This window comes from Solanum stenotomum, chromosome 7 (assembly GCF_019186545.1).
Source record: "Solanum stenotomum isolate F172 chromosome 7, ASM1918654v1, whole genome shotgun sequence".
NCBI classification, from domain to species: domain Eukaryota; kingdom Viridiplantae; phylum Streptophyta; class Magnoliopsida; order Solanales; family Solanaceae; genus Solanum; species Solanum stenotomum.
Window position 1 is genome coordinate 41,026,686 of NC_064288.1, and position 25,990 is coordinate 41,052,675.

At 33.9% G+C, this 25,990-nt stretch overlaps 3 protein-coding genes and 1 pseudogene across 4 annotated transcripts; 3 read left to right on the forward strand and 1 right to left on the reverse strand.

The window, feature by feature from the left end:
* The first annotated feature begins 8,686 nt into the window (after positions 1-8,686).
* On the forward strand, positions 8,687-10,642 carry LOC125870453 (expansin-A10-like). The gene is made up of 3 exons (XM_049550889.1): positions 8,687-8,935; positions 9,059-9,377; positions 10,095-10,642. Exons 1-3 carry the CDS (start codon positions 8,788-8,790, stop codon positions 10,396-10,398), a joined length of 771 nt encoding a protein of 256 aa, XP_049406846.1. The 5' UTR covers positions 8,687-8,787; the 3' UTR covers positions 10,399-10,642.
* Positions 10,643-11,157: 515 nt separating this feature from the next.
* On the reverse strand, positions 11,158-17,004 carry LOC125870439 (MACPF domain-containing protein CAD1-like). 2 transcript variants are annotated; one of them, XM_049550876.1, is made up of 7 exons: positions 16,555-17,004; positions 14,138-14,376; positions 13,833-14,022; positions 13,607-13,693; positions 12,382-12,565; positions 12,121-12,284; positions 11,158-11,963 (listed from the first exon to the last, which is right to left on the reverse strand). In XM_049550876.1, exons 1-7 carry the CDS (start codon positions 16,807-16,809, stop codon positions 11,343-11,345), a joined length of 1,740 nt encoding a protein of 579 aa, XP_049406833.1. In that variant the 5' UTR covers positions 16,810-17,004; the 3' UTR covers positions 11,158-11,342. The 2 variants fall into 2 exon arrangements, with proteins under 2 accessions (XP_049406833.1, XP_049406834.1); XM_049550877.1 differs by having other exon boundaries at positions 11,159-11,963; positions 13,607-13,690; positions 16,555-17,003.
* A 5,558-nt stretch (positions 17,005-22,562) lies between these two features.
* LOC125869900 (uncharacterized) lies at positions 22,563-23,998 on the forward strand. Its single transcript, XM_049550301.1, has 2 exons — positions 22,563-22,690; positions 22,777-23,998. Exons 1-2 carry the CDS (start codon positions 22,563-22,565, stop codon positions 23,996-23,998), a joined length of 1,350 nt encoding a protein of 449 aa, XP_049406258.1.
* A 21-nt stretch (positions 23,999-24,019) lies between these two features.
* LOC125869901 (uncharacterized) overlaps positions 24,020-25,990 on the forward strand; it is a 4,273-nt pseudogene continuing 2,302 nt past the window's right edge.

Sequence of the window (25,990 nt, forward strand, 5' to 3'; positions counted from 1 at the left end):
GCGGAAAGAATCCAGAAAGGGATGATTCAAGTGCCTTAGGGGATTCAAGCTTGGATTCGAGGTAGGTGATGGTTGTGATTCTATGATTGTGTGATGTATGTTGCTCTTGCTTCATTATGATACATGTATGTATTCGAATGTTGCGCTATTGATCACACTTGTTGTAAATGAGGATAATTGAATAATTGTATGTCATGAATCTCCTCTTGTTGTATGATTGTGAGAATATACATTGTGATTGTGATTGTGGTTTGTTGAATGGGCGGGTGTCACGATCCGACACACTAACTGGGATCGGTTGCCACGTTTCAACATAAATATGGGATCGGCTGCCACGTTTCGGCATAACTAACTGGGATCGGCTGCCACGTTCCGGCATAACTAACTTGGATCGATTGTCACGTTCCGACATAAATATGGGATCGGCTGCCACGTTTCGGCATAACTAACTTGGATCGAATTGCCATATTCCGGCATAAATATAGGTCGAATTGCCACGTTTTGGCATAAATATAGGATCGGATTGCCACGTTTTAGCATCCTAACTGTTTGGGTTTGGGTTCCATGAGAGGACCATTGAATTGGGTTCCGTGAGAGGACCATTGAATTGTGTTGTGTATCTACTTATGATGAGTTCGCTCATATCTAATGATGATTGATATTGGAAGACGGTATATTGCTCTAAATTGATATAACTATGATATGTGAGAATCGTGAAGTTGTTCATTGTTCATATATGTTGATGATGTTGTATATGTTCGATATGTGCATGTGATTATATTGTTGTATTGACTAATGTATGTTACACTTAGTGGGATAGCCGCGTGATCCTACCAGTACACGGTGGTTGTGTATTGATATTGCACTTGCTCTTTCTTTGTTGAGTACAGGGCATCTTCAGGTGGCTATTGATAGACCTCAGCTAGGTGACTATGAGCGTGAGCGAATTCAAGGGTGAGCCAGTTCTTTCACGCTGCCATGGATCTTCCTTGTTTAAGTCCACTCTTTTCGGACTTAGACTTTTGTTTAAGGTGTTGTTTAGTTTCATGGTTGTACCCCTTGTTCTTAGACTTGTCGTTAGTAGAGTTTTTGTACATTGACTTTCAGGTTCTAGGTTTTAAATTTTCGCATTTGTTAGTTAATTAATTTGTTTTCGTAGTTTAAATGTCTTAGTTTTGGTTTAGTTGCTTGTTTGAGTTGTAGTAGTGGTTCTCCCACCGGAGGGTTAGTGTGGGTGTCAATCACAACGGTATGGGTCGTAACAGTTTGTTGTTATCAACTTTTTTTCACTTGAATATATTGATACGATATTTATATAAATGCTTTCTAGTGATGAAAACACTATAGAAATACTCAAATACATATATACAAATATATAATAGTTAACATTATAGACTCAAAATAGATGATACAAAAGTATAGTAAGGAACTAATAGATTAGATTACATTGATACAAAGTTATAACAAGTTACAAGATACACAATACATTGATACATTGATACAAATGTGTAATCAATATCAGATACAAACAAAGATATTTGATACAATAATAATGAAACAAATAATATACTTAAATACAGTAATATAATGCATATACATATTCTATATTATATAAGCCAATAAGGCTTGGACCAACATTGCATCACCCTATTGTACAAAAAGCAAGGTGAATTGTACTAAAAAGAGGGGTATTTAGGCACTTTAACTACAATTGCAGAGGTTCCAAATGAGTTTACCCTGTACTTTATTTTACTCATTCTTCCTCTCTTACTCTCTTCCTTTCTCAACTCTCACCATCTCTCTAAAACAAAATTTATGCAGAAAATTTCAAATCAATAAATCCAACCTCAAAGGTCTAAGGTAATCTAAAGTTCTCAATTTAGAGTTATAGCTCTCAATCTCTCCCAACTCACTCTCTTTCAAAATCTAAACAGATGAGTTTTTTAGTCTTTTCCTGCATGTTTCACCACAATGGTAGATTTATTATTAATATTTGCGGTAATGGTAAAATTTCTGATTTTATCCTTTAAGGATTTTAGTTGTACTGGATGTAGTTTTTGTTGAAAATTTCGATTCCAAATCTTTGTTAATTTTCTGATTTTTGATTAATATTTTACTTGCATGTTCGTAATGGAGTTTGAGATGCCTCGAATTGAATTCATGAGTTTCGTTACTTTACTTTGATCATGATGCTAAGTTTCAAAACGGAGCCTATATATTCAAATTTGATTTTTGGAGTTGGTTTCCATATATTATTCAATGAATATTAAGTTTTACCAATTATTTGAGATGTCGAAGGTCCATTTATGTTGAATTGAAGAAATTGTGAATTAGTTATGTGGCCGCAACTATTGTATGCTCATGATGGTGCCCTAACTTTTTTCCTTTTGATATGGTAATTCCTGTTGCCCGCCCTCCATCCCTTTTTTTATTTTTTCTCGATTAATTTTATACCCATTAGTTCTGGATTTCTTTCAATGGTTGTGTCTTTTTGCTTCAGTTTTAGTTCTTTTGCTCTTTCAAATAATCTCTTGCTAGATATATACATGCATGTCATTTACAAGTTCGAACCTTTACAAAAAATCTTGCTGATTGGGTATTTCGGGTTTCTTGACATCGCAGGCCAAATTCACCCATGAATTCTTGCAAAGGAAACTGAAAGAAAATATATTTGCAAGTTCTCAAATTAGTTATTTAATTGGACGCTTAGTTAGTCAAAGTCAACAGTTGAAAGAGGTCAGTACGCCTATTTTTTCTCAAAATAATTTGTTATTGATATAGTTCCATTGAAGCTAACTTTATCAAAATACATGTTCCCTGAATTATATTTTTGCAAATTTTTTGGTCGCTTGCAATGAAAATCGCTGAATTGATGACCAAATGATCAAATTGCAAAATCATAGCCTCTAGCTATATGAATGGCGGAAATCCTATTAAAGAGAGAGGCTTTAATTTGTAATTTTCTCATAATCTAACTTGTGTTTGATGTTCACTTGCATTATAGATGTTGCACCAATTCTCCATATGTTTACACATTCAAGTATTTCGTATCTTGCTTAAAATATCTCAATCAACACTGTCAACTTGCTTTTAAGCCTTACCTATATATATTAATCACCAATGATTTAACTTTTATGAAATTATCATTTATGTTCCCAAGCTGAGTTTCTGCAATTATGGGCTCAAAACATAGATGATTTTTTTATTATTATTCACATATGTATTTAACATTTATGTTAAATATATTGGATCCAATTGAACACGTAGGAACTACGTTAGGCTACCTCATTTCTTATATCAATCGGTATTTAAGTAAATATATATGGATGAAATGGGTGATCCTACAGATCTTACCCATTTCATGGAAAAAAATTAACAATCCTCAACTTTGATTAATTCATCATCTTCAAGCTTTGATTTTCGAGTAGAGAATGAAGTCGAAGAAGGAAGACAGGGGAAGGAGGAGGAGTGTTCAATATTTAGGTTTAGTTGTTTAGATGCAGTACACGTGTTCTATACATAAAAAAAAATATCATAAACCTGTAGTCCATAGGAGCGGATATAATCTAACTTGTGTTTGATGTTAGCTTACATTACAGATGTTGCACCAGTTCCCCATATGTTTACACATTCAGGTATTTCTTATCTGACTTAAGATATATCAATTGACACTGTCAACTTGCTTTTAAGCCTTGCACCTATTTATATTAATAACCAATGATTTAACTTTGACGAAATTAATATTTATGTTCTCAATACTGAGTTTCTGTAATTATGGGCTCAAAACATAGTTGATTTTTTTAATTATTCACATATGTATTTAACCTTTGTGTTAAACATATTAGATCCAACTGAACGCGTAGGAACTACATCTATCCATAGTTAGCAATATTGCAAACATAATTCTATAGCTAATTAATGTGTTGGAGTGAGGTAGACTACAGAAAATGGATTTCTGAGACGTAGAAATATAATAAGATTAGAGTTGTTGGAGTATATATATAATGTAGAGACGTTATTCCTCAAGGTCAAATTATAAATGTGGTCCTAATTAGCTACATTCCAACTACAATCTGAGACTAAAGGTTAATAACATCAGGAAAGAATCTATGAGGAATGAAATATTAAAGGGTATACATCTCATTTATTGTATAATTTCTTGTAGTACTTGTGCGATTTTGTGCTAATGTAGATTTTAATATGACTAGAGTATTAGTCTAGTGAATAAGGAGTTAATCCTTGAACAAACTTTTGCTTGATAGTTAATTATGTTAATAAAAAAGAAGAGTTGGTCCTAATGAAGAAGAAAGTATGGTATGAAAATGGTTCATGAGATTGAATTCATTTTAGCTTATTATGTGCTTATATGTATTTCTCATATTAGTGTTTTGATATTAATGTCCGGATATAGCTACATAGTTTCATTTACTGTAGCAATTTGTGGTCTGAAGTTTCTACTTTAGATTTCCTAAAGTGGTTTAATTGTTGTTGTTGATGGAAATCAATTTAGAGATAAAAGAGAAGTTTTTGGTTAAACAACGCACCGAGTCTCTAACTTATTAGTTGTTGTTCTATATTTATTTTTGAAAGAGCTTATTACTCATTCAACTTCCAAAACAATAGTTACTTTGGTTTAAGAATTTTGACTGCTATCAATAGTAGATTATAGCAGTCCAAGGGTATTTTAGTTGTTCATTTTATAGTCTATGAAAATCTGTTGACAATATGGTATAATAACTTTTGACAAATGCATCTTTTATTGTATAACTCTCTAATTTTATTTTTGCAGCCCTCTTAAGTTCAATTTTCTTCAGCTGATTGATTTTTACAAGCTTTCTGAAGGTACCTCAAAATACCTCTTTGCTATGTGGTTTCTGGAACAGCCAAGGATGGCTACCAAGCCATGGAGTGTAGCTCCAGCTCATTGAAACAATGAATCAAGACACATTTGAAGATACATACATTTGATATGTCTAATAGTATTTTTGATAATGTACTTGTATCTTTTACATGTAGTAGAGATAAGTATCTTATTAAGCACAATTATGTATGCAAAAGATATTTTTCACATGTTAACAATAGCTTCCTGGGAATGTGTATCTGAATGAATTTAAAATGCTCAATTGCTTGAGTATCAATTTTCATTTGCAAGGATAGTTTATAGCTAAGTGTTTTTAGTTAGGAAAACATACACCCGAGTGGTTATACCTCTTTTATTACACGTGCACTTACTGATAACATGTAAATATCGATAATGATAGAATTCTGCTATTTAGTGTAATTTTGAGTTTCATGTCACAAATTTGACTGTGTTGGGCCCGTGCTAGACACGGGCTATGGCCTCTCTAGTACTTTAATACATGAATAGAATGTATATATGTGTTTGATTCCTTGAAAAGTCTCCAAATTTGCGCCAACAATCCTTCAAATTCGATATATGAACTTCTCGTAATATATTCAATCTTTCAAAACAATCCCTCATTAATTTTAGTAATAATTATATGAATACGTAATTTGAACTTAAGCTTCAAAACTTTCTCTCATGGCTGACAATAAAATTTCGTAAATCATCTCAAGCCAATGATAGTGCCAATTTCTCGAAGAAAGGAAGAGGAAGTGCAGCGTCATTAAAAGAATCGTCCATGAAAAAGAAATCATCCTTGAAAGAGGGAATAATGCGTTAATCTGGGGCTATATACACTAATTTGGAGAGAGAAAATAGAAAAGATAAATAATATATAAATACAATGCCTAGAATTAAGCCTAAAAATATACTAATTGAAAGATACACTTTTAAATTAGAAAGTAGCTATTAAATGGATAATATAGTTGTGAAATATAATTTTATTAATACATGGCATATATTGCCTTATTATGTAGTTTTTCCTTCTTAAATTTCAATTAATATTAATTCAGGTTAAAAGGGAAACAATGATTCAATTATTTCTTAACAACAAATATTTTGAAATAATTATTTTTAATAAACATGACAATGAATACTGATTTATGTAATTAAGCTCATCAAATACTATATTTGTGTTGCTGAAGTGTTTTGGTGGCAATATAAAAGTTAGTAGTTGTGTTTTTGGGTGTTGACTTTGAGGATTATCATGAAACCCGGGAAAGGACAGGTCAGCAATGACACGTCATCCTTCAACATGTGACAAATCGGCCGTCCAAGAAATTGCAACTTTTTTAGCCTCCATTTCTGTGATTCGTTTAAACCATCCCACAAATCATTACTACAACAACTACTTTATTCAACTTTAGAGGAGATCTTTGTTTTCTTTCTATAAAAATTTTATTTATGCCTTTTCTAATACTTCATCCATTTCATATTAATTGAATTTTTAAGGTATTTTTATTTTTTAAATTAACTTAATTATTCAATTTTCAAGACTACTTTTAGAGTACTCTTCCAATTTTACCCTTCATTTGAATTTTCAATGTGATGACTTCAATAAATTTGACAATAATTAATAAGGGTAAAAATGGAAAACTATGTTCAATTTATGTCTTAATCTACTTTTCTTAAAGGGTATGAAACACCTCAAAAATTCAATTAATATGCAATGGAGGGAGTAATTTAATTTACTGCATCTTGACAAAATGTTACTCCCTCCGTCTCATTTTATGTGAGATAGTTTGACTCGATACGGAGTTTAAGAAAGAAATGAAGGTTTTTAAGACTTGTGGTCTAAAATGAATGATAGGAATTTTTGTTGTTATAAATCATTTCATTAAGGATAAAATAAACATTTTTAGAGTTAAATTATTACTTAATATAGAAATGTGTTATTCTTTTTTGGACTAACCTAAAAGGAAAGTAAATCATATAAATTGGGACAGATGGAGTACTAATCAATTTTCAGGCAATTTTAAAAAAATAACTATAATTTGAGCTTAATTAGATATAACTATAACTCATAGGAAAGAAAATAGAATTATGGATGGAATCAAATCTGCAGTATTTACAAACAAAAGTATTTGGTTATTGGGGAAAATAGTTTATTTAATTATGAATTTTTAGTTGCATGCTAGGGGGAGGAGAGAGGCGAGTGAGACTAGGAGAGGGAGGAGAGAGGAGAGAGGTAAGAGAGGTTGAATACTTCTTGTATTCATTGTATCAAATCATTATATCACGAATACAATTGATACAATTGATTTGTATATTGTATTCATTTTAGGAGGAGAGAGACGAGCAAGATCAAGAGAGGGAGGATAGAGGCGGACAAGATGGAGATCGAGAGGAGAGAGGATGAATACATGTTGCATTCGTTGTATTATGAATACAATTGATACAGAATACAAATACAAATATTGAAAAAAATATATATAAATATAATTATCTGAATACAATTGATTTATATTATATATTGAACATAATCGTATCAGTTGTATTAACCAACACTATTTGTGTACAATTGACAAAATACAAATTGTCATTATATAATTGATACAGAATATGTATACAGTTGATACATAATACAAAATACAGATGATACGGAATACAAATGTATTTAATATATAATACAAAATATAAAATACAAATGTCATATTTATGTGGAATATATTTTTTTGGATTGCAACTGTTTGGGCAGGAGAGAGAGACACACAAAGGGAGAGAGAAGAGAGAAATTTATTATTAAACCCTACATATAGCTATAAATTATAATAGTTTAAACTATAATGATTTATCATAAATAATTACCTTGTTATATAATTTTCCCTGTAAAAGTTATTCGGGGATAAACTTTTTTTTGTTTGCTAATCAGGCTAAGAGTTTAGTTTTTAATACTCTATATACAACCCAAAAAACAAAAAACAAAAAACTTACCAGTAACTCTCCATCAGAAATAGGATTTTAATTTTTAAATTAATGAAAATTATCTGCTACAACAATACATGTGACTTGAAAATATAGTTTTTTTATGTCTAATTTTTTTATATTGTCGGTCGAAAGGGGCAAATTTTGGTATCAACTTGATGATAATAAAGGCTGTAATAATGAAAATATTTAAAAGAAAAAAAACTGAAGATTTTTTTGCTTTATTCTTGAGTTCATGATATTTTGTTTATTGATATTTTTGTTTGTCATAGAAGATTAATAATAAGGACAATTACTAAATTAGCACGTGCGGTGCTTAGCTTAATTATTTATTGACCAATTAGGTAATTTTTATCTAATTAAAACCTTGCCAGACCACGAAGAAAAAGAGTTGAGGGTCCCACAATTAAATAATGAAAATTAAAAGAAAACATAAATGCATGGTTTTTGTTACTGTATTATATGAATTAAATTCAATCACTTGGTTAGTTGGTTAGGTTCTTGTCCGGTTCAAACTTGATAACCGTTCACTTCTAATGTATGCCTTATATATATATATATATATNGTGTGTTTGATTAGATAGTCATGAGATTATTTATACCTTAGTGATGAGATACATTATTATATGTACATGGTGAAGTTAATAACTTATCCCATTCCCACTATAATTTATCCTGAAATAATTTCGATATAACTTGTTTCCAACCAAATAACACTAATAAAACCTTAAAAAAAATTATAAGTTGTCAAAAAATTTCATGGGGGCCGACCCACAGGGGGAGGGGTCCTGCTAGAGTAGCTAGGGAGCAAAATAAAACAGGCTAAGAGTTTAGTTAATAATACTATAAATAGGCATGCATTAGCCTCATTTCCTTGTATCTCAATTTCCCAACCATATTCAATCCTCCTCCAATTTAAGTAATTAACTAGTACAACACCATTCACCACCAAAATTAAAATGGCTATTGAATGTCATCATTTGCCATTTCTCTTCCTATTTTTTCTTGCATGTGTACAACAGTACTCTTATGGACTCGGAGTTTATACTGGTTGGAAGAATGCTCATGCAACATTCTATGGCGGTTCTGATGCTTTCGGTACCATGGGTATGTACTTATTTATGTATATAACCTGTCGTTAGTCTTCATGTATTCAATTTATACATGTCAACTATAGAAAAAAGATTTAAGGCCTCTTATTAAAATTTAACTTTAATTATCTTGTTGCAGGAGGAGCATGTGGATACGGAAACTTGTACAGCCAAGGTTATGGTACAAATACTGCAGCTTTGAGCACTGTACTGTTTAATAGTGGGTTGAGTTGTGGATCTTGCTATGAACTCAGGTGCAATGTCAATGCGGACCGTCGATGGTGTCTACGTGGTACAATCACAGTCACAGCCACCAACTTTTGCCCACCAAACTACGCCCTGGTTAATAACAATGGTGGCTGGTGTAATCCCCCTCTTCGACACTTTGATTTGGCTCAGCCTGCTTTCTTGAAAATTGCTCTATATAGAGCTGGCATTGTCCCTGTCATCTATAGAAGGTATTAGTATAACATTGTCTTTAATTGGTAGTTCGTTACAACTTTTACACCATCAACTTCTTTTTCCATATACACTTACTTTAATGTGACAAAATTCATTTTTGATCTATTTTTCTTTTTTCCATATACACTTACTTCCATATTTTTTGTTAATTGAAAACAATTTTGATTTTGCAAAACTTCTTTTGACATTCGGCCATGTCACTAATTAATCATTTTTTTTAAAAAAAAAGAAAAGACTCAAATATGCCATTAAACTTTGAGAAAAGGGCTCATAATGCTATTAGTTAAAAGCTTGGCTCATCTACGCCATCTCAGTTAACAAATAATGATATAAATGAGCCAAACCTTTTGACGGATGGCATAGAAGTTTGATGGCATATTTGAGCATTTTCCCTTCAGAACTGATCAAAAAATTATCTTTAGCAACAATTTTAACTGTTAAAATTTGACAAGAGGGAGTTGCTCGGATGGTAAGCACCCCTCACTTCCAACCTGAAGGTTGCGAGTTCGAGTCACCAAGGGAGCAAAAGGGGTGGGAGCTCCTAAGGAGGGTTAAAAAAAACTGTTATAATTTAATTTCCGCTAAATATATGTTTTTTAGAGACAATTAGTCTTTGTAAATGTCCATAAAGCCTATAGCAACATTGGATCCAATAACAATTAACTAATGTCGGTAACTAATTGTCTAAAGCAGATTTTGTTATGGTATGGCAGGGTGCCTTGCATGAAGAAAGGAGGAATGAGGTTCACCATTAATGGTCATTCCTACTTCAACCTAGTGTTGATAACTAACGTTGGAGGTGCAGGAGACATCCAATCAGTGTCCATAAAAGGATCAAAAACAGGGTGGCAAAAGATGTCAAGAAACTGGGGTCAAAATTGGCAGAGTCACTCATACCTTAATGGCCAAAGTCTTTCTTTCAAAGTAATAGCTAGTGATGGAAGGATAGTAACCACCTACAATGTTGCTCCACCTAATTGGCAATTTGGACAAACTTTTCAAGGAGGTCAATTCTAAGACAAGTTAATTACTCCATATGTTTTAAGACATGAATTTAATTCAAGAGGGCTTTATTATTTTTCAAACAATATGTATGAAGTTATTTGTCAAAAAAAAAAAAAATCTAAGATGATAATCGAATGTGTCTACCTCTGTTGATTTACTGTCACACAAATATACTAGCACATGGCAAGAATTACAACAAAAGAAACAAGTTGTCATTTATGTAGAAGCATGGTTATGTTATCTAATGTTAATTGATGTGAATATATTACTATTTCGTTTGTCTCTTTTTAGTTGTCATAATTTTCTTTTTGAGAGCCAAACTATATGAATTTTGACTTAAATTTAAAGATATAATTTTTCATCATATTGATATGAAAAATGTTGCAATTTATAATACTTTTCGTATAGTTTTCGAATGTCTAAATTTTTTATTTTAAATTATCGAATTAAAATTGATTCTCGAAAAGCACAACATCACAACTAAAAAAAGAGACAGAGGGAGTATTATTCTTTTTTAGCTTTGGTATTCAAGAACTAGAAACAATAGTGAATGTGTTTCTGCAAGTTTTGGAAACTTTCTTCTTCGATATCTATATTGGAGTTCGACTAATAACAATAATCTCTTTAGCCAGAGGTAACGGGTCCAAGTCATTAAAGGTCATTTTTTGACAAAGTAGGAGATGATCAGTGACATTTTCTGAAAAGAACTACACTTCAAGACAGAAGACAATTGTGCAGAAAAATTTGAGAAACTTAGCCATCCAAAACCACCAAGTATATAGATTCAACAACGAAAAGAAAGATCGATTCTTTGGGATCCTTTCTTTCTTCAAACGGAACGAAAAGAGATAGAATCAGGCCGATTCCCGAAATGCCTTATATTGGGGTTCAAACAAAGTGAGTACACAAGAACACCGATATACATCACCATCTCTCCCTTTCTAAATCTAAATTAACTAATAATTTAACAAAGAATACTTCAATCTCAAAACAATTTTCCCTTTATCAACACCAAGTTTTCCACCTGTGACAACCCAATGACCCGGAGGATCTCGAGGTCCCTCGCTCATCTCCGTCATGTCAACAAATTTTGCCAACTTATTGCCTATAAAATTCTGTCCTGGAATTGAACTTTCATCGCCATTGCTATCAGCCTGTTTCCTTAACTTGTCATTCGGGGTGTGATCCCACAACGATCTTCTAATAGTGCAGCCCGGTAACCTTGAATACAAGAGCCTCATATACAAGACGTTTCTCGAACCAAAATCCCAGACCCCAAGCTGAGCTCCTGTGACTATGTATACACCTGAAAGATCTCCTATGAAAATTTCCGGGCTCTCAATTGGTGCACTACTCACATGTGAGAAGTTCTTCCATTTCACTGCTTCGAACCATCTACTGTCTTGTTCTTCCGGACCCTGCCACTTTGGAGCCCCAATTGCTATATGACTTTTCCAGTATGGTTGGAGGATCCTAGGAAGAGAAACAAGATGCTGAAGATAGATGCATAGACGATTCACCTTCGACCCTTCAAGATATAGCCGCATTCCAGTCACGGGCTTACGTCCCACTGACACCTGTAGTGGATCAAAACCAAGAGAAGAAGTCAGGCATTTGAAAATGAGATCGCCGGCCACATGATGATAAACGCTTTATTTCATCTATCCTTCAGATTATACGTACGTTAGCATCAACCAGTAAAATTTAAATTTAGATCGAAAGACATTAACGTACTTGTTCATGGCTAACATAAAGCTTTTGCCCCATCATGCTAAACTGAAGAGATGGGCAAACAGGCTCCTTTCTATGTTGATTAGGAAGTCTGTCATGTACAGGAGCCCATACTCTTGGGACCTGAAACTCCAGGAAATATCTAAGCTCCTCGATTTGAGGTTTGTCTGCAAGAATTCATGCAACTTGGATTACTTATCACCACCAAAAACTACGAAGCTCGCTGCTTTTGTATGTACGTCTTTGAAGGATAAAGTGTCTTACATTCAAGATAAAGACTTATAGCCCGTGCCAAATGATCCCTCCCTTTAACCCCTTCAAGGAGGAGAATGATAGGAACGAACGACATCTCAATAACGTCTGGAGAAGATCTAATAGTCTTCGCCCATTGAGTATGGCTTTGTTCCAGATCATCCCCTCCCCTTCTTCTGAAAATGACTGTAACATCCTGCATGATATACAATCAAAAGAACGTTAAACCTCAAACCCCCATCGATATTCAGAAACATTAGAGTTATGAGGCAATATTTAATGAAAACAATAATAACGAAAAAGAAAAAACACAGAATTTAACATGGGGAAGTGAAGGAAATTCACGTCATGTCACCAACTTTTAACTCTTATTATTTCTTAATGAAAGATGATACAAAATACACCAAGTCATGTTGATATAGGCTGTGAAAAAACCAAATCCTAGACTGTTTAACATGTGCTCCAAGCAATTTTCTAAGCAATTCCGGACTACTTAAAGAAAATTTCGTGCAAGACTAACGTGCAGCGGTAGTCAGGCCCACAAACATAACAGTTAGAAAAGTTAACACTGTCAGCGCAAACTCTTTTTATGTAATCAGTCAATAAAACCATCAATAAAATCTACGAACAACGTGCCAGTAGTAGCTAGAGCTCTACAAGAAAATTAACACTCAAAGACTTAATCCTCCAAATGTTTTATGTTGGACTGTCTCTCTTGCTCTCACTCGAACACACAGACAGACACACAAAACTCCCCTATTCCCCTTTTTTCCTTTGTTGCTTCATTCATCTAACTGAGACAGAATATGAGATTCATGTGAGACTATTACCTAGTTTGAAGGACAATCTTGTCATTCCACTAAATACATATTGGTTACATAGGATACAGATGCATACAGGCTAGAGGCAACACAATAGCTTTTACTTCGGATCTCGAGGAAAAAAGTATTTCATTACCACAGAGTTACGACAACATATCATGTGTTTGACATGCCTAGGAAGCATACAATTTTTTTACCAATTGTCATGCTTCATTTAATTAAGTATTCATCCTCTAATATATATATATATATAGGCTAGCATATTTCACCCTCAACAGTACAACACATTTGACAATTGACACACTGAATTTTTTGCTCTGCTCATCATCCTAAAGTTATCCCAGCGAAGCTTACAAGATTTAAAAAGTTACAGAAAAAACAACAAAGAAAATGGAAGAGGGGGGAAGGTGACAAACCTCTTTTCCATTTCCAGAAATGTATGGCGCACTAGTGGGTTGGGGATATATCCCCTGATTATTGAAAATTGATGGATCACCAGCCTGCTAAATTAAACAAAAGGAAGAATCAGAACACAAACATAAGAGTATATCTCAAAGGGTGAAACAGATTATATAAAACCGTAATAAAAATAAAGGTTCTCAGAGATTGAAAACAACGAAAATATATGGAACTAGCATTAACCTTGTATTTCAATAAACCTGAACTTGTAAGGCTTCCTGTGCTGGAGAACCTCTGATTTCCGATGTCTTGAACGTAATTTTTTATTTCCACTGTGGATAGAGGTGATGATATGTGCTGTTTAACGTAAATTACATCTTTTCCACCGATAGTTACAGATGTAATTACATGCGTTCCGAAATTCTCAATGAAGCTGTAAGTCACAGAAGTAACCCTTGCTTTAGATGATAATAAAAGCTCTTGTAAAGGTATCTTACACCTTAACCATAGACACTTGTAACAAAAAAACAAAGAAGATGAATTCCAACCTTGCCAGTGCTGGCGGATCCCACGATGTTGGCACAGCTCTTTTAACGTCTTCCCGTAAAACAAGAGGGGAAGTCATGAGTTGAAGATTAGAAAGCGGTATGAAAAATCCATCCATACAAAGCGTCTTTGTACTAGCAGTATCTATATTCTTTGAACCAGTATAACTGAATGCAACATTGAAGCTACCAAGAGGAGCATGGCCTGGTAGATTAGCCTTTTTATTAAAATATTCCACCATCTGCAATCAACAATAATCAAATGCATTAGGTGGAAAAAGTTCGAGAAACTGGATTATCAGATGATACTACAAATCAACAAAAAACGAGTATCACCGTCAACTAAGTTCCAATTAGAATATTTGAAGGTACAAGTAAAGGTAAATGGAATATAGAAATGAGGCTGTGAAAACTATAGTTCACGGATTATTTCCAAGAAATATGACTGATACAGAGAAGAAAGGAAAACCATTTCTCGATATAGAATTCACATGAAGAGAGCCAATGATATTGATGGAAAAGATGACCAAAATATGAATGTGTATGTTTTCTGTTTCCGGAAGTGAACGACTTCTTTGAGAACATATTTTCTTCCTAAAAATTACATTTTGTTCCATCATCTCAAGATTACAACGTACAAATATACCATCATAGCATGTTCCCCTTAACCAAAAAAAATGAGCAGATAAGGTAATGTTCATATATTTCGGCCATAGTAGCATTTACATCCATTACGATCATGTGGTAGAAAGATGAGGTGTAATCATCTAGTCCCTAACAAACTGTTCTTGTGGAACCTGACCACTATATTAGCCTTTTCAGTATACCATCTAACCAAACAGTTAGTCTGACACAGAAATCTCTGAGATAACGTCATTGAAAACTTTAAATATCGCATTTGCACATCCACCCTTCCTCCTCCTGTCTGTTATGTGACTATGTATATGGTGATTATATTGATTTCTTTAAGGACTTATGCTAATTATATTTTTCTACTTGTGCAACTTTTCCACCCAAATACAAGCCTGGGATAATGTTAGTTTGACGTTAGCTTAACGGGATTCACCTAGGTCACCTTTTATCATCAACTGATCATACCTAATTTGAGTTTATATGTATACAAATCCTTCCTCGACGAGGAAAAAATAGAAAATTAAAATATTCATATCACATTTACAGATGCTTGTGAAACACACATTTTTTACCTCTAATCTAATGGCACCACACCAACAAATCTGGTTAAACGTTCTTTCTTAGGTTCATCTCTACCACAGGCCTAAACAAGAGACTATTTTCTCCTCAAATGTTTAATTCATACAACAAAAACAGCAACGTGCAGAACATAAATACCAAAAATGTTCATTACTAACGTTAACTGGAAATTGGCCTAAACAAACAGCCTTTTTTGCCTGAAATTACTACAATAAAATAGTAGCTCAATCCATACAAAAAATATACATAAATACCATTAACTGACAACAGGGTGCAAGATGAGATTAACTTTTCTTCCTCAGAAAAGCAAAAAAGTATAAAACAGAAATCAACTTCAACCAAAGAATCATTCAAGGTTGTAACTTGAGCATAGCATGAAGTATCGAGACTACTGATCAAAACAATTAAATGGATACACCCTATCATAATGTTTAATGTTTCCGATTTCAAACATGACTGTAATCTTAGAGCACTTATTTTTAATCGAGTTAGTTTCTCAGTCGTCACTCAACTAACAGTTTACTCAACTAATTATAATTATCTTAGAAAGTCACTCAACTTTGATTTGTAATAGAAAAGTCACTCAACTATTGTCATATCTCCTACAATTCAAGCAACATTTTCCGTAAATATTGCTGAGGTGGAAATTTTTATAAACATAATTTTTTTTTTAAAAAAAAAAAAAACCTATTTGTTCTAATCAACTATTAAATTGATCCGCTTTTTACTTTTAAAAAATTGGCTTTTAAATAACTCCACATCGGCAATATCTACCGGAAATGTTGCTTGAATTGGTTGAGAGACTTTGTAGGTGAAATGACTTTAGTTGAGTGATTTTTTTCTTACAAAACAAAATTGAATGAATTTCTGAGATAACTATTATTAGTTGATTGACGTTTATATTACAAAAAATAAATTAGTTGAATGAATAAAAGCAAGACAAATATTTATTTCATAAGCTAATAATCCTTGAATGCTCTCTACAAATTTCCACAATGAAAATAGGTAACATCATTTAACTCAAAACAGAAAAAAACCTATTTGTATATCAATTTGACTATAAATGGTAACTAGACATAAATTAACATACCAAAATCCTAAACAATTTTGGTTTCTAACAACATTGAATTACTATTCTTTCAATTCAAATTTCAAAGAATCCACAAACAAAAGATTTTGAGTTGATTAAAAACATGATACATACATACCTCATTATAAGAGCAAACACTAGTTCCATCGCGACCAACAGATTCTTGAAAGTTGCTAATATCTTTTGAAACATTTTGCAAAATAACATCGTCATATAACCAAAGATCCCTTGTATGTTCTTCATTAATCTCTACAACCCTAGACCCATCCACTCCCTTACAATACAACAACCTTGTATCATAATTTACATCAAAACCCCTTCCAAGTGCCTCTACTGCATTTATTACTGTATGAATTGCTGTTTTTTCCTCCATCACATCCCTCTTAACCAAAATTAACTTCAATCCAATACAAAAAATTCTAAAAATCCAATTCTTCAAACAAATGAGACTAAAGAAATTTGAAGTTGACTAAAGAAAATATTTGCCCTATCTTGATTTTGAATCTTCCATGGGCATTTTTATTTTCTATATATAAACATAAATTTGTGTGTATATATATATATATATATATAGTCTTAATAACTTCTTATGTTTGTTTACTATCTGTATTTCAGTATCTAATTCTAACATTTATGTCCAAAATAGGAATGACTGTTCAGACTTTTTGTTACTTTGGGGGAAATTGTTTACCTTACTTTGAATCTGAACCGTTGATTAGTCTCATTGTATAAATTTTGATGTGATCGGACGGCTCACAACGCGTACACGTGAGTGGGACTTTGACTTATCATATTCAAAAGTCTTTTTATTTGTCTTTACTCATCAAGGCACATTTATCCCTATATTCAAATTCAAACTTAGATTTTTAAAAATTAAACAAAAAAGGAAAATTAGTATCAATTAACCATAAAACAAATTTTACAAATGAAAAGTCCTTGGAGAGTAAACAGGTATTAAAACTTTCTTGTTTGACTTAGAGGGGGTTTGAATTGATTTAAAAGTTGGTCAAATGTATTTTTAAGTCCGTTGTTTACTTCTGAATGTGTTTGACAAATATAGAAAATATCTTAAAATAAGTCAAAAGTGACTTAAAATAAGTTAAGAAGTGTTTGACCAGGTAAAAAAATGACTTAAAATAAATTTAAAATGAACTAAAATAAGTCAAGAACCAAAAGTAGGTCTCCCCTACTTTCTTTTTTGTTACTTAAAAACCATTTCAATTTAACTTTTTTTTCTTACTTAAAAATTAATTTTTTAAGCCAATTCAAATGGGCTCTTAATGAAAATCAGATTTTATTTCAAAAAAGGAGTAAAACACTAACTAGAGTTAACCAAACATGAACCAAAACAGATTTCCTGTTTTTGAAAAGTGAACATTTGCATTTGATTTTGTTTTATCAACACTAATTAGAGTTGACCAAACAATGACAAAAGTAATAAGTTGGAGATGGGAGTTTTGTGAACATTTACTAAGAGTTGATCTTTGGACCTTTGCTTCCCACTTGAAATTTATTAGAAGTAATCACTCCGTCCAATAATAGTTGTCCACTATATTAAAAATAATTGTCTAATAATATTTATTCAATTTAGAAAATCAAGAGATAATTTAACTTTTGAGACATTTTACCCTTGCTATTAAATATTATTTATTACCTAACACATTTTCAAAACATTAAATTTAATAAAGTCAAAAGGATAATATAGTAATATTGCCCCTATTATTTATTGTTTTCTAAAGGGTGTGTCAAGTCAATAATAGACAATTATTGCTGAATAGAGGAAGTACTAGATAGAGAAGTTTGTATCAACACGGGCACAATATACTCCCCTGTTTCATATTAGTTGATCATTTTTTTTCTTTTTACTCGGATATTAAGAATTCATGAATAAGACGATAATTTTACTATAATTCACCCCTTAAAAAACTTTTTGGAAATATTAGAAATAAATGTGAACGCTTTCAAAAAGAATTAATTGCAAGGATAATATATGAAAAAAATAGTTAATGCTTTCATGATTTAGTAAGGTTGACAACTAATATGAGACAAATATTTTTAGTAAGATGGTCAACTAATATGGGACTGCGAGAGTATGATATAAATAGAATTTTAAGAGTCAATGAAAAATATATCAGTCATAATTTTTTAATTTTTTAATTATTCCAAGTTGTTAATTTTTATGATTTATAACACTTTTAATGTAATTTGAAAAGGTTTAAATTTGTGAAAATGTCTTTTTAATCATTGGAAAATTCTTTAATTTACTCCAATTTATGCGGCACATATGAAATTAGGAGAGTCAACCAATTTTTTCTTTGACTATATATTTTTATATGGCATGACTAGGGGTGGGACACATAAGAGTCGAGTCGAATATGAGTCGGGTGAAAATGAACAAAATACTCGACTCAACTCATATTTAATAGGAATAAAAATGGATAAACTCAATAGTTGATATGGGTATGCATATTGTCCTTCTCTTCTTATTACGTAGAGAAATATGTACTTATATTACAAGATTTTTTTCTTATTATTTTTCTTCCTTTAGGGTGTGTTTGATATGAAAGAAAACATTTTTTCATGTATTTTTTTAAAAAATGAATGGTCCTGAGTCGAGGTCGAGATATCAAAATTCGGGTCTCAAATCGGGGTTGGATGTTAAATTCAAAGTTTGGACTCATTTCGGGTGGTGAGGAGTAAGGAAAGTTTCGATTATTTTCTTTTTCTTATTTAGGGTAAGTTTTGATTTTTGTTTCCCCTTACTTTATGTATGGAAGTTACTTTATCTTCAACATCTCCTCAATGCTCATGTTTCTTCAACATCTCTTCAATGCTCATATTTCCTTGCTGGCCACTTTGATTATTACTTTGGCCCTGATGTTGATAATTTTGTCAATTACCTTGAGGTCAATATTGATTTTGGCCCTGCACCTGATTTTGATTTCCTCCCCATAAAAATTGGATGGTTCCCTCAGTTAGGAGTCTAAGTGTTTCCATAGTTTTGGTGGCCTCTCCCCGTTGTGCATTATCTACAAAATTCCTGCATCTGGATTCGTTCCACAACAATCAGCCTTATCCTCACCGCTTCCACATATCTTGCATGCTTGCGATTGTTGTACCACATTTACCTGAGTGGGGTGTTGTCCCAATGATATATTACTGAAGTGGGTCTTCCTCATGTTCTGCATTGCAACAATTTGTGTAGTTAAAACAGTAATTCCATCCACTTCTAATACTCCACCAGTCTTCTGTACTATAGGTCTGGCGTCTCCTCTATTCCACTCAGGATTTCCTTGAGAGATCCGATTCAACAAAGCAAACAATTTCGTATAAGTTTTCTCCCAAGCTTTCCCTCTTTAGCTAAATCTAGCAAAAAAATTGTATTTGCTTCCAAACTCTCAATAAGGTGTGGACTAAGACTTCATTCGCTTGATAATGGTGTGGGCAACTTATGAGTAATGATTTGAATCTAGCCCATGCATGGTATAAATTCCTCCTCCTCCCCCTGATGGGAGAATAAAATGAGAAAGTTTAGACAAGTTTTAATGTGAATTTTGCAATTTTTGGTATACTTTTCATGTATATAAGGTGGTCAATTCAAGTTTTGAACATGATTAGTGAAAAAGGGGTAAATGAAAGAAAAATGAGCAAAAATTAGAGTAGCAGCTTTTTCGCGCGCCCGGCGGCGCGCCCACGTGAATTTTGAGCTGCATACTGATTCTCCGCGCGTCCAAGTGCCTGCACAGCACGCCTGCGTGGAGTTGCGGCATGAAAACATAAAAGTAAGGGTGTATTTGGAATTTGAGAAAGAAGAAACCTTATGCTATATGATGTGGGAGCTTTCCCCAAGGAAAGGAGGTCGGGGAAAAGGAGCAGAAAAAAAGACGACGAGCGAGAGGAAGGGGAAGACGCGGTACACTACTCGAATCCAAAACGGAAGTTGGGATTCAAAGTTTGATGGCTATGTTTTCTTTTTCTCTTTTGTTCTTAGTAAACTTATTCTCATCCATGGAGTAGATTCTTAGAGGGTATATGACAAACATGTTGTATTGATGAATTTGTTGGGATTTTGATTTTCATTCTTATGCTTGAACTTGTTATGGGAATTTGAATTATATTGCAACCTTGTTCATTATTTTATTTAATCGAAAGAGGAATATCTTGGTGAATATTGTTGCATAGTTTTGTTGGATTGAATCAATACATTTTCTCTAAAGTAATCGAAGGAGCTTGTTGATAATTATTGATTAAATCTCAAGGAAAAATAGTCGAAAGACGTTACTTCCTTAAGAACAATCATTAACATGTTTTTGCATATTAGAATCACTTGGGTATAATTGGTTTATTCTTTAACTTGAGATTTACTCGGAAGAAAAATCTAAGGCTTAAAGGATACTCTAATAAGCTATCGAATTCGAGAGAATCGATAGAACTTTAGATGTGGTAAATGAATGAATCAAATCCTAACTATCATTATGCACTTGTTAGTCTTGTACCCTATCTTTTAGTAGTGATATTAATCTTCATAATTTACCAATTGATTTTAATGATCATTTTTTAGTCTAAAAAAGTGGTTCATAACCACAATCAACTCTTTTCTTTTGATCACCTGAATAATAATTAGCAAGATTTGATTGAATTATTATTTGTACCAATCCTTGTGGAAACGATCTTTACACTATACTATCTTTGACTAGCGAAGCATTAAACTTATAGTGTGTTTGTGCTCGTTAAATTTTGGCGCCGCTGCCGAGGATTGGCAACAAGTAGTTTTCATAGAGTTTTGTGTATTAATTCAGGTTTATTTTAATTGTTTGTTTAGTTAATATCTCAAGTTCATATTATTGCAGGCAATAGGGATTAACCACAACTTTGGTGCATGACACGATCTTCCTCAAAAGAAGTTATCAAATACAATCCAGAGTTGGAAAAAAACTTTACGCTTGCTTAAGAAGGAACTTGCAGAAAGGGTTTCACAGCAACCTCAAGGGTTTAATACAATGGGTGATATAAATGCTGGTAATAGAGGTTTGAATGACCCAGTCAATCCGGATAACCTGAATCGACTGGGGATTGAAGATGATGCTGAAAATCCTGGGGTTGTTAACCGAAGAATCCACCGCATTCCTGTTGAAGTGGAAGATCAAATGGATCAAAATAATGGAAGGGCGGGGAGATTGCTAGGAGACTATGCTAAGCCAAATTACAATGGGATGCAGTCCAGTGTAAGATGTCCTCCAGTTGCTGCAAATAACTTTGAAATCAAACATAGTGTTCTCCAAGCAATACAAAATAACTGTGTTTTCAGAGGGAAGCAGAATGAGGATCCAACCAGTCATCTGATGGATTGCGATGAAATCATGAACACTTTTCACTACAATGGAGCTTCAGACGATGCTATATACTTAAGGGCATTTCCTTTCTCTTTGAAGGATGATGCTAAGATCTGGCTACGAAGTTTACCTGCAGGATCAATCCGCACCTGGAATGAAATGACGACAAAGTTTCTTGATAAGTATTTCTCACCAGCAAAAACAACTAGAATGAGGAAGGAGATCAGCAATTTCAGTCAACTAGAGTCAGAAAGAGTATTTGAAGCATGGGAAAGATTTAAAGAATTGTTGAGGAAGTGTCCATATAACGGAATAGAGCCATGGTTGCAGTTGACAAATTTCTGGGAAGGGTTATCGCCTGCGTCACGGAGGATATTAAATAATGCAGTGGGAGGACCAATCATGAAGAAGATAGCTGAAGAAGAAATTGAAATTCTTGATGAACTTGCAAAGGATGCTAATCAGTGGGTTGTAGAGAATTCTGAAAGAAAGAAGAGTGCAGGGGTGCATCAAGTTGATACTTACACTACCTTGCAAGCGCAAATTGCATCGATTGCAAAGGATGTGAAGCAGCTGACTCTTGCGCAGGCTCAAATGACACAATCAATAATCTGTGATTTTTGTGCAGGAGGACATCCTACTCATGAATGTCAACAAGTTCCACTTGCGGAAGAAGAGGTTAATGTTGTTGGAAACTATAATAGAGGGAACAATTTCAATGCAATGGGGCAAAAACACCCCGAATTCTCGTAGAGTGCACCGAATGGTAGTTTGAATGCTTGGCAACAGAACAATGCGAGAGGACAGGGACAAGCACCCCAGGGGTATCAGAATTATCAGCGACAACAATATTAACCTCAGCAGAGACAACAAGGAAACCAATCCAATTTGGAGGAGATGTTTAAAAGTTTCATCACCAAGGTAGATGAGAAGTTTGAAAATCAAAGTGCTTCTATTCGCAATTTGGAGAAGCAAGTGGGATAGATTGCAAATCAAATTTCTAAAAGAACTCCAGGAACTCTACCAAGTGACACAGTGAGGAATCCAAAATATTTGAAGGCTGTAACATTGCGTTCTGGGAAGATGTTGAGTGAAAATTGTCAGAGTCCAAAAGAGAAGTCAAGGGAAAGCCAAGTGGAGACAAAAGAATCTCATGAAATCAAGAAGGGTAAGGACAAGTCGAAAGTTGATGGGGATACAAAACATATGTCTCCATTGCCTTTTCCTCAGAAAATGAAACGAGAAAAGCTTGATAAATGTTTCGGAAAGTTCCTTGAGATGCTAAAACAGCTACATGTGAATATACCATTTATAGAGGTTGTCATGCAAATGCCTGCATATGCAAAGTTTCTAAAGGAAATTCTATCTAGCAAGAGAAAATTGGAGGAAACATCAGCAGTCAAGCTTAATGCTCATTGTAGTGTCATCCTTCAAAATAAACTACCTCAGAAATGTGGTGATCCGGGTAGTTTCACTATTCCTTGTGCTATAGGAAATGTTAGGTTTGAGAAGTCATTATCCGACTCAGGAGCCTCTATAAACCTCATGCCGCTGTCAATTTTCAAGAAACTCGAAAGAGAACTTGGAATAATTAAGTCCATCCCCGTTTCCTTACAGTTGGCAGATCAATCTACAATCATTCCTGAAGGAATAATTGAAGATGTTTTAGTTAGAGTGGACAAGTTTGTGTTCCCAGTGGATTTCATAGTGGTGGACATGGAAGAAAATAAGGAGGTTCCGTTAATTCTTGGGAGACCATTTCTGGCTACTGGTAGAGCAATACTTGATGTATATGAAGGACAATTGATGCTCAGAGTTGGAGAAGAAAAAGTAGTTTTCAATATGAAAAAGATGATGAAATTTCCTCAAGAGGAGGAAAATGTCTACTCCTGTTTCAAAGTAGATATATTGACTGATCTGGCTGAAGAATATAAGAATGAAAACTTTATGGAGGAGACATTGGAGAGATGCATCACTGAATCGAATAATGAAGAAGCAAGAGAACGAGAATCCTATCCAAAAGACACTGAAAATGAACTTTTGAGAGAGAAGCAAACATCTACTCCAGAGCTCAAAGTGTTGCCCACTCACTTGAAGTATGTATTTCTTGAATTTGACAGTTTTCCAGTAATTGTTTCAATTTATCTTACAGAAGAACAGGAAAGAAAGCTGATATATATGTTGAGAAGATACAAGAAGGCTATTGGGTGGTCTATTGCAGATATTTAGGGGATTAGCCCAGCATTATGCATGCACAGAATCCTATTGGAGGAAAATAGCAAGCTAGTGGTACAACCACAACGCAAGTTGAATGAGAAAATGGAAGAAGTAGTACAGAAAGAAGTTCTTAAACTTCTAGATGGGGGGAATTATATTCCCAATTTCTGATAGCTCTTGGATCAGCCCAATTCATATGGTACCAAAGAAAGGAGGAATGACTGTAGTGAAGAATGATGATAATGAATTGATCCCGACCAGAACTGTCACTGGGTGGAGAATGTGTGTAGATTATAGAAGGCAGAATAATGCAACTAGGAAAGACCATTTCCCACTTCCTTTCATTGATCAAATGTTGGAGAAGGTAGTTGGCCAAGGATTTTATTGTTTTCTTGATGGGTACTCTGACTACAATCAAATACCCATTGCACCTGAAGATATGGAAAAAACCACTTTTACATGCCCGTCAGGAATATTTGCATATAGAAGAATGCCTTTTGGTTTGTGCAACGCGCCATCAACATTCCAGAGGTGCATGATGTCTATATTTGCTGAATTGAATGGGAAATGCTTAGAGGTCTTTATGGATGATTTCACCTTGTTTGGTGAAGATTTTGACAATTGCCTAATGAATCTTGAAGTTGTTTTAAGGCGTTGTGAGGAGACTCACTTGGTTCTAAATTGGGAAAAGTATCACTTTATGGTTAGAGAAGGAATAGTGTTGGGGCACAAGGTTTCGGCTGATGGCATAGAAGTAGACAAAGCCAAGGTGGAGATTATTTCTAAACTACCACCACCAACATCTGTGAAGAGCATACTAAGTTTTATGGGTCATGCAGGATTCTATAGGAGATTTATTCAAAACTTCTCTAGTATATCTAAGACCTTAACTACCTTGCTCACCAAAGATACTAAGTTTTTGTTCACAACTGATTGTGTAAGGGCCTTTAACCTAGTAAAGGAGAAGCTCACGAGTGCCCCTATAATAGTTACTCCTGATTGGAGTCAGCCATTTGAGCTTATGTGTGATGCTAGTGATTTTGTTGTGGGTGCAGTGTTAGGACAGAAGAGAGACAAATTGTTTAGACCAATTTTCTATGCCAGTCGAACTCTAAATAATGAACAGGTGAACTATGCAACCACTGAGAATGAAATGTTTGCGGTGGTTTTTGTTTTTGACAAATTCAGATCATACTTGATAGGAAGCAAGGTGGTTTTTACACTAATCACTCAGCTTTAAAATACTTGTTGCAAAAGAAGGAAGCAAAACCAAGACTTTTGAGATGGGTTCTTTTGCTTCAAGAATTCGACCTCCAGATCATTGATAGAAAAGGTACAGAAAATCAGGTAGTAGATCATTTGTCAAGACTAGAAAATCCTCTTGTGGATGTGGTACCAATTAAGGAAGAGTTTCCAGATGAGCAATTATTTTCAGTCTCTGTAATCTCTGAAAGAGAACCTTGGTATGCAGACATAGCCAATTACTTGGTTAGTGGATGGGTGCCTCAAGATCTGAGCTATGAGCAGAAGAGGAGACTTCGAAGCGAGGTAAGAATTTATTTCTGGAATGACCCATTTTTGTTTAAAATTTGTGCAGATGGCATCATTAGAAGATGTGTACCTGAAGAAGAGATGGCCAGTATACTGTCTCATTGTCATGATGGAGCAGCAGGTGGACATTATGGTGGAAATAGAACAGCCTCCAAGGTGCTAGAAGCAGGGTTCTATTGGCCATCTCTATTCAAGGATGCACGGGAGTATGTAGTTCAGTGTGACAGTTGCCAAAGGACAGGTAATATAAGCAAGAGAAATGAGATGCCCCAAAATTCAATCGTAATATGTGATATTTTTGATGTATGGGGCATCTATTTCATGGGACCTTTCCCTTCTTCCCACTCTTTTGAATATATCCTGGTAGCAGTTGACTATGTATCCAAATGGGTCGAGGCAATTCCTACTAGGACAAATGATGCTCGTGTGGTGTGCGACTTCTTGAGAAAAAAT